This window comes from Musca autumnalis, unplaced genomic scaffold (genome assembly GCF_047663935.1).
Source record: "Musca autumnalis isolate F117 unplaced genomic scaffold, ASM4766393v1 scaffold_1, whole genome shotgun sequence".
NCBI classification, from domain to species: Eukaryota; Metazoa; Arthropoda; class Insecta; order Diptera; family Muscidae; genus Musca; species Musca autumnalis.
Genome location: NW_027411644.1, coordinates 299,595,553 through 299,603,736, shown reverse-complemented (window position 1 = coordinate 299,603,736; position 8,184 = coordinate 299,595,553). Strand labels below are relative to the sequence as shown.

The following is an 8,184-nucleotide window of genomic DNA, read 5'->3' as shown; positions in this document are numbered from 1 at the left end:
CCTGTATGACAGTAATGTAGGCCTTGTACTTTTCATGTACATGTGACAATGCGTAGACTGCAACTTCTCTATAAAGAGCGCAGATCATGGTCCTTAACACGTATGCGGGTTCGTCAACTTTAGAGGGGTTTGTTTTTCTTGTTTTAAAAGTAAACCCCTCTAAAGTAGACGACCCCAACGATTTTTTCTTGTTTTTTGAATCCGCAAAAACTTTCCGCGCACCTTACATGAAATTGTTTTATATGGAGGCATTAAAAATTAAAATGGTAAAACCAACGAAAACAACATTTTCTCTAATCCCATTTCTAAAGGACTTGCGGCTTCCAAGCAAAATCATGAAAACCTAAAAAAATGTGAACGTTGACAGCGATTTATTTAAAAAAGCCCTCCGACAAAACTTGTGATCAATGGAATAATTGGAGATCAGCAGTTAAAGCGAGAAAGAATCTCTCCGATTCTTTTAATACCAAACGCAATTTCAGATAAGATGACCGTCCTATCACGAGACCTGCTTAATATCTTGCTAGAGATCTAAATGTATATTAAAAAAATGATAAAAATAGATATTGATAAAAATTACTGGCTTACACAGATAAAATCGACGTAAAAGGCGATAAGACCATGTTTATGATGGAACACGAAAGATGTCCAGTAGATGAACGTCGAAAAGTACAATTTCGAGGTAGTTAATGATTTTATCTATTTCGGCACCGTCATAAATAAAACAAACAACATCAGTTTTGAAATGAGGAAAAAATAATATTGGTCAACAGATACTAATTTGGACTAAGTAAGCAGTTCTTTTTGACAATTTAAATGACGTTGAATTAAGTATGTATATTGTTGTGGCAAATATAGTCTAAAACAAGTAAGGACCCAGCAAAATAAATTGGAAGCAGTGCAATGTAGACTACTTCTATCACGGCATGTTTTGATGCAGTTCAAACGGAGTCATGAAAAAGGCACTCCATTCCTCACATTTTAACCGCTTTTGGATGCAATCCAAAGAATCAGTCAGTTAAAATGCAGTGCCAAAGGGTTAGTTAAAATGCAGTGCTATGGAGTGCATCTTTCAGTAGTCACGCTCTTGTAAAAATCATGAGTGAAAATGCATAATTGGATGCACTTCCAGATTACTTGTACATATAATTTAACTGCATCTTTGGAGGCAAACATTTTGCTGGGGAAGTATCAGTCAGCTGGGCGGACGGTGATATACACTTAGCCTCTGACTAAAAATAAAAGTAAACACAGAAATTATGCCGTATATAAAATATATTGTTTTTGTATCAAGAGTTTGCTTCAAATCTGTAGTAAGCGTAATGTGGAGCTATACATATTATTGGCATATACGAAAATTGTTAGTAAGCCAACTTTTGATTCATAGAGAAGTCAAAATATAAAATTACGTTAAACGTTACGTCAATTTTTGAAACGTTACGTCAATTTCATGTGCTGGCAGAGTTTTTGGAACATTTCCGAGACGAGCCCTCAAACTGCAATTAACACAAATCTTGTGTGGGAGGTACCCGAAGGATGGGACCGATATAGTCCATATTCCAGCCTGATAGATGACTAGATGATTGTTCTCTTCGAAACTTATCGTTCACACCATTTTACACAAAAATTTTGAAATTTTTTGGGGGAGGTACCCGACGGATATGGTCCATTTTCGAGCTTAAACTATGTTTGGCAAATTATTATGAAGTGCAAAATTCGGTTCGAGAGTTATGGTGCGTACAAGCCAGCCAGCCAGATGGGCGGACAGGGCTAAATCGATTTCAAATTTTCTTTTTGAAAAGAGTCTCGAGACAGTACTGAAGGCGGGTAGCTTTTTTGTAGTTTCGATTTGTTCTACATACTTAGATAATCATACTCTTTCCGCTTTAGCTTCATATATCGCCGCTTCTTCCGAGATAGCGTTTTCTTATTCACTCGCTAACTTCATCTATTATCTTCCGGCCGTTAGTCATTCAAGATTTTGTGTTCTTATTTAAATCTATTTGAGTATAATATATCATTGTTCGTTCTATTTCAATGAATAATGAAAATTAAACGATTACAAATTGATTGAAATGATAACGTCTGGGTTTTACTACTAATGTTAGAAGCGCTGAAGTTCGTACAAGGAAGGTATAGGTTCGTGAGTACTCACACCAGTTCTTTTGTACTCGGCAAATATATCATGGGCGGTATAACCCCAAATGCAGCACGGAAGAAATGCCTGCAGCACTTTTTAACTGGAGCACTTCTCTCGACTCCTTGTTTGATTGTGATGGGATCAAGCAATAGGGATGGCAGCGGATGAGCCAATGGTATGGCCAACGGTGGCGCCCAAAGATCTTCAGAAGATTTACTATCAACATACCCTTGCCTAGAGGATGGCTGGCAGCCCCAGCACTAGGTGCGGATGCGATGGCCCAATCAGCCACCCATCTTTAAAACACCAGATTACAGAAACATCAACAAGCAATATAAGAACTGATAACCCCTCGATGACGACATATGGATTTAAAACCCGGTTTATGATTGGAACATGGAATGTAAGAACTCTCTCTGAAACATCGAGACTCTACCAAGTCCAGAGCGAAATGTCAAACTACCGTTTAGATGTCCTTGGACTAAGTGAAGTCCGCTGGACGAATTCCGGAACATTATCACTCAAAAACGGATACAATTTCATTTTCTCTGGGAATGCTATTAGCAGAAAAAATGGGGTCGGGATAATATTATCACCAAAGGCGAACAAAGCCCTCCTTGGATATAAGACCATATCCGAGCGCATAATCATGGTAAGGCTTAACTCAAAGTTTCGCAAGATATCCATCGTACAGTGCTATGCCCCAACGGAACCAGACGATGAAGAATCAAAAGACCTATTCTACTCTCAGCTTGATGCAGTTATTAACTCTCTACCGAAGGGGGACATCAAGCTTATTATCGGTGATTTTAACGCAAAAGTGGGTTGCAATAACAGCAATTTAAGCACTGTCATGGGCACACAAGGCCTTGGGGACATAAGAAACGAAAACGGCGATAGACTGGTTGACTTCTGTGCTAGACACCGTTTATTTATTGGTGGCACAAAGTTTGCTCATAAAAATATTCACAAATACACATGGGAATCCCCAGATGGTCACACACGAAACCAGATTGACCATATTCTCATCAGCAAACTTTTCCTGGGATCGCTGATGGATGTTAAAACGAGACGCGGTGCCGATATCGATAGTGATCACATGCTGTTAGTTGCTACTCTACGTTTACGCCCGGCCGTTGTAAAGCGTCAACATCAAAAGCGCAATAAACTAAATCTTCTGCAACTGCAAAACCCAGAAGTCGCGCATAGATATAAGCTAATGCTTACTGAAAGGCTCCAAGGAAGCAACTCGAATACATGGGAAAATATAGCAGAAACGTGCAGAGAAGCAGCGACCACCGTCATTGGAACTGCAAAGCAAACTCTGAAGCCATGGATAACAAGCGAGACTCTCGAGGCAATAAAACACCGTAAGCGCCTACGCAATATATTCCTAAAATCCAAAACAAACGAAGCAAAAATACAGGCCAAAGCTAACTACCGTACCGCCGCAAATACTGTTAAGCGTTTAGCTCGTAGAGACAAACGTTTATATTACAATATGCTAGCTGAACAAGCAGAACAAGCTTCAAATATTGGCAATATTCGTGGTGTATACGAAACAATCAAGGTAATGAGTGGCAACAATATTAGGCCTATTTCAACAATCAAGGATGAAACCGGACAGGAATTAAGCAGCCCTGATGAGCAAATTGATCGCTGGCGACGGTTTTTCAGCACTGAAAACCCTTCAGATAATGAGACACAGCCAAATACTTCTACTTCTACATTACGCCGCAACCCGAGGAGAGATGTAAATACAGATCCACCTACGTATGAAGAAGTATTAAGAGCTCTAAAGTCACTCAAAAATGGCAAGGCAGCTGGTCCGGATAACATACCCTCGGAACTACTCAAGTATGGAGCGGAACCCATTGCGCAAACTATCACCCCAATTATAAGAGACGTGTGGAAGACAAATGTCTTTCCCAACGAATGGAAAAATGGCACAATTGTTACAATCCCAAAAAAAGGTGATTTGACCCAGTGTAAAAATTGGCGAGGAATAACATTGTTAAACGCAATTAGCAAGGTAATGGCACAACTTATACTACACCGCATATCTCCAGTGCTCGATTCAATTTTACGGAAGGAACAGGCGGGTTTTCGCCCTGGTCGATCGTGTGCAGATCACATCAACTCCTTACGTATAATTATAGAACAGTCTGCTGAATTAAACTCTTTTATTCGTGGATTTCGAGCGAGCTTTTGATACCGTTTACCGAGATGCTATGTGGAACGCCCTTATAAATAAAGGCCTCCCTCCTAAAATTGTATCCCTAATCAGGGAACTCTATAGAGATGCCAAAACGTCCGTCCGTTTCAACGGCAAAGAAAGTCTACCCTTCGAAACCAGTAAGGGAGTAAAGCAAGGATGTCTCTTGTCCCCCACACTTTTCCTTATACTTCTAGATTCTGTTCTAGAGACAACAAACATCGAGGCCCCCCATGGCATTCGTTGGAATGTAAATGATTTCCTTGGCGACATCGATTATGCAGATGACATTTGCTTTTTCGCCCACAACTTCGACCACATCAAAACCAAATTGGAATCGCTTACCCGAAATGCCTCAAAAGTTGGTCTAAAAATAAACACCGCAAAGACAAAGCTTATGAGATTAGGCACAACAAGTCAAACGCCACTCTCAATAAACGGGCAAATTATCGAAGACGTAGAACACTTCTGTTACTTAGGTAGCAAGATTACCAAAGACGGCGGATCAGAAGCAGATATCAACGATCGCATTAACAAAGCTAGAAATGCGTTCCGATCACTCAATAAAGTCTGGAGGTGTAGTGCCATATCAATCACAACGAAAATTAGGATATTTAACTGCAGTGTCAAATCTATTCTACTGTATGGTTGTACGACTTGGAGTTTTACGCAAGTGACCACTAGAAAGCTCCAAGTATTTATCAATCGGTGCCTACGCCAACTTCTAAGAATCTTCTGGCCTAATAAAATATCAAATTCGGAACTACTACTCCGAACCAATTGTAGCCCTGTCGAGGTAGAAATTCGAAGGAGGAAATGGACTTGGATAGGCCACATCTTTCGGCGACCGCACAGTGACATCGCCAGAACAGTTCTAGACTGGAATCCGCAAGGACAACGTAAGAGAGGACGCCCAAGAAACACATGGATCCGTTGTACAAAAAGAGAGCTTGAATCAGCCCATATATCCTGGGGCCAGGCAAAACATCTGGCCAATGATAGAAGGAGATGGAGAGAGCTTGTCGATGCCCTATGTTCTACCTGAACTTTTTACATCTGTTTTTTATGTAATTAATGCAATTTTTTTATGTAAGATATACTGATGTAAATAAAGGACATATATATATATATAAATATTGGTAAACACCTGGCACTGACCGCCTAATCTAAAAACAGAAGTCAACAATTGGGGGCATGTTAAGATTAGACCGTCGTCTGTGGTGACAAAAATTTATAAACAAAAACAAAATTACCAGCTTGAAGAAATGTTTTTTTTTCGGATAATAAGACGCATTACGTTTATGAGTAGAGGGCTAAGCATTAAATCATTGGTGGAACCAAATATCTAAATATAAATATGGTACATTGTATTGTTATAATACTTTGGTATATGGGGTTGACAGTAGCATAACTCCATCGAACATTTGGGTGTAGAATAGCCCATTACAGTGAGCCCAGAAGGCTAACAAGCCCTTTGATACGATGCATATGTACCCTATTGAAGTAATGGTTTTAGATGCGATGTATGTTAGGGAGAAATCTGTTTCAGACAGTTTGAAGTCGATATGTCCCTGTTAATCCGTTCGTCTGTCTGGCTGGGTAGTGCTCACAATAACTCCCGAACGGATCAAGGGATACTTCTCTTAAATCAATTGCCTTATTACACGCAGAGAAAAAAAATATTTTTGATCCAACAATATTCGAAGAGCAAAATATGTACGTATTGTAAAGATATTGTTAGATGTAGTATTGTGAGTCCAACAATCGTTTTTGGTTATTACAACAATTGTTTTTTCGTATCCAACAATAGTTTTAGTCTGCTGTACAATATTATTCTCTTTTCCACGACAATTTTATTATCTGCTCTCGGTATTCGATGCCGTGGTGAAAAAACAATTTTGATGAGTTTTGTTTGTATGAGTTCCCCTTATCTTTATTTTTTTATTATTTTATCTTTGTTCTTTTTTGTGTATGTACACCATGAGATTCTTGTTTTTATTTGTTTCTTCTTTCTTATTCTTCTTTGTGTTTTGATAGTTCCTACCATAGGTATTGTCAATGACTTTTACAATATTGAGGAATTTCGCAAGTTGCTTTTGTTTTGCATCTTTGAAGCAAACGATGTTATTTTGGGATTTGCAATTGCAATGCTTGAACAAAACAAATGAACTGTTGGAATAAAAATAGATATTGTGTACGGGAGACTTTTCGCAGGTATGGAAGTATGAGGGGTTGCGGGTCTTTACGGACGAGAGTTGTGACTCTGCAATAGTTGTTGTGGACAGTGACTTGGGCTGTACAGTTCTTGCAAGTTGCCAATAGGAGGTTTGTTTGTCAGTTGTAGGGGCGGAGGGAAAGGTGTTGTTGGCTAGCATCTATTGTAGATTCAGTTTTTCATGGGTATATGGATGCGGTACTACTCCTTATGAGTAGTTTTCCGCTAATCCTAGGCTTAGCGTAGAGCTGCTCTTAGGACGTACAAGACGAGCTATCTAGGAGTAAACAAGACTAATGGAGGAGACAGTGAAGATCCCTGGGGAAGAGTATACCATGTGTGCCGAATTGGTGGGTATAAGTGTCACGCTGACATACAGGCCTTGCGTACCAACTTCACGACGACTGTCTCAGGGTGGCCGGGAAACCTAGGGAATCTCTCCCGCTCGTGAGTCATGAAATTGAGGATTAGAAGTAGATTAGAAGTAGAAAAATCGCCAGGTATCGACGGTATGATCGGAAGAATGTATAAGATCATCTGGAAGGTCATGTCTGAGTATATTGGACCCTTTCTTGATGGTAGTAATCCTCGCTCATAAAGGGGTATAAGTCTTCTTCCAATTCTTGGAAAAGTGCTGGGGAGGATTATGATGCCAAGGTTTGAGGAGTGCTTCAGCGGGAGACAGTCTCAGCATCAGTTCGGCTTTGTGGAGGGTAGAGGTACGGTGGACCCGTGGATGAGCGGGTCAAATGCCAAATGTTTCTTAGGCATATTTGTGATTGTTAAAGGATTTCTAACTTCCATTCTTCTCTGGTTAAGGACTTGTGTCATGGGAGCCAATTAGACGGACTGGACAGATGTGGAGCGAGGCTGCCCTCAGATGTCCATCTGTGGTCTATTTATTTGGAACCTCATGATGGATTCTCTGCTGCGGGAATTAGCGACCACTTGCAAGATCTGTGCCTATGCTGATAGTGATCGAAAGGGAAATTCGTGTCGAGCTGGAGCGTCGTGGTGAGCAGACCATTGGTATCGTGGGGGTCTGGAGTGACCGAGCGGATGTTGAGGTGGCCAAGGAGAAGACTGAGCTGATGCAGCTGAAAGGCAGCTTAGCACACCGTCGTCCTACCCACGTTGACTTTGGTGTCCATGGCATACGGTACATTAGACAAGTAAATTACCTGGGTATAACAATGACCAAAAGATTGAACTTCCCTCCGTACGTTGATGGCTTAAAGTACAAGTTGACAGCTGTTGCAGGTATGGTCAAGAGGGACTTGTTGACCGACTAGCACTTGAGCTACGCGCATGCTCAATTTGTTTATGGTATAGCTTTTTGTTGCCTGTGCAATATATGGCGCACCTATATGGTATGCTACAGATGAGTTTGTTATGGGGCGGAAGAAGTTACTGTTGTGTCAACGTGCGGTCATATTAGCACGTCTGCCTGTGTGTCGCACTGTGTATGCATGCAATACAGCTGCTACTTAGCGCCCTGCCAATTGACCTGGAAGCGAGATGTAGGGCTGTTTTGTATAAGCCGAAGCGTGGTTTTGCAGTTGCTTGAGTATGCTTGGCTCGAGCCTTCTCATTTGGTGATGGGAATATAAGGCG

At 40.7% G+C, this 8,184-nt stretch overlaps 1 protein-coding gene across 1 annotated transcript; it reads left to right on the top strand.

Annotated features, from left to right (window-relative positions):
• The first annotated feature begins 2,789 nt into the window (after nt 1–2,789).
• On the top strand, nt 2,790–7,862 carry LOC141392286 (uncharacterized). The gene is made up of 2 exons (XM_073965239.1): nt 2,790–4,128; nt 7,546–7,862. The coding sequence occupies exons 1-2, from the start codon at nt 2,790–2,792 to the stop codon at nt 7,860–7,862; spliced, it is 1,656 nt and encodes a 551-aa protein (XP_073821340.1).
• Nucleotides 7,863–8,184: the final 322 nt, after the last annotated feature.

What these genes read in the sequence shown, in the direction of transcription:
- LOC141392286 (XM_073965239.1), top strand. Translation starts at nt 2,790, where the DNA reads ATGGTAAGGCTTAACTCAAAGTTTCGCAAGATATCCATCGTACAGTGC. An exon ending in AAAAGGTGATTTGACCCAGT is followed by an intron (nt 4,129 to 7,545) that starts GTAAAAATTGGC and finishes CTATGCTGATAG; the next exon opens with TGATCGAAAGGGAAATTCGT.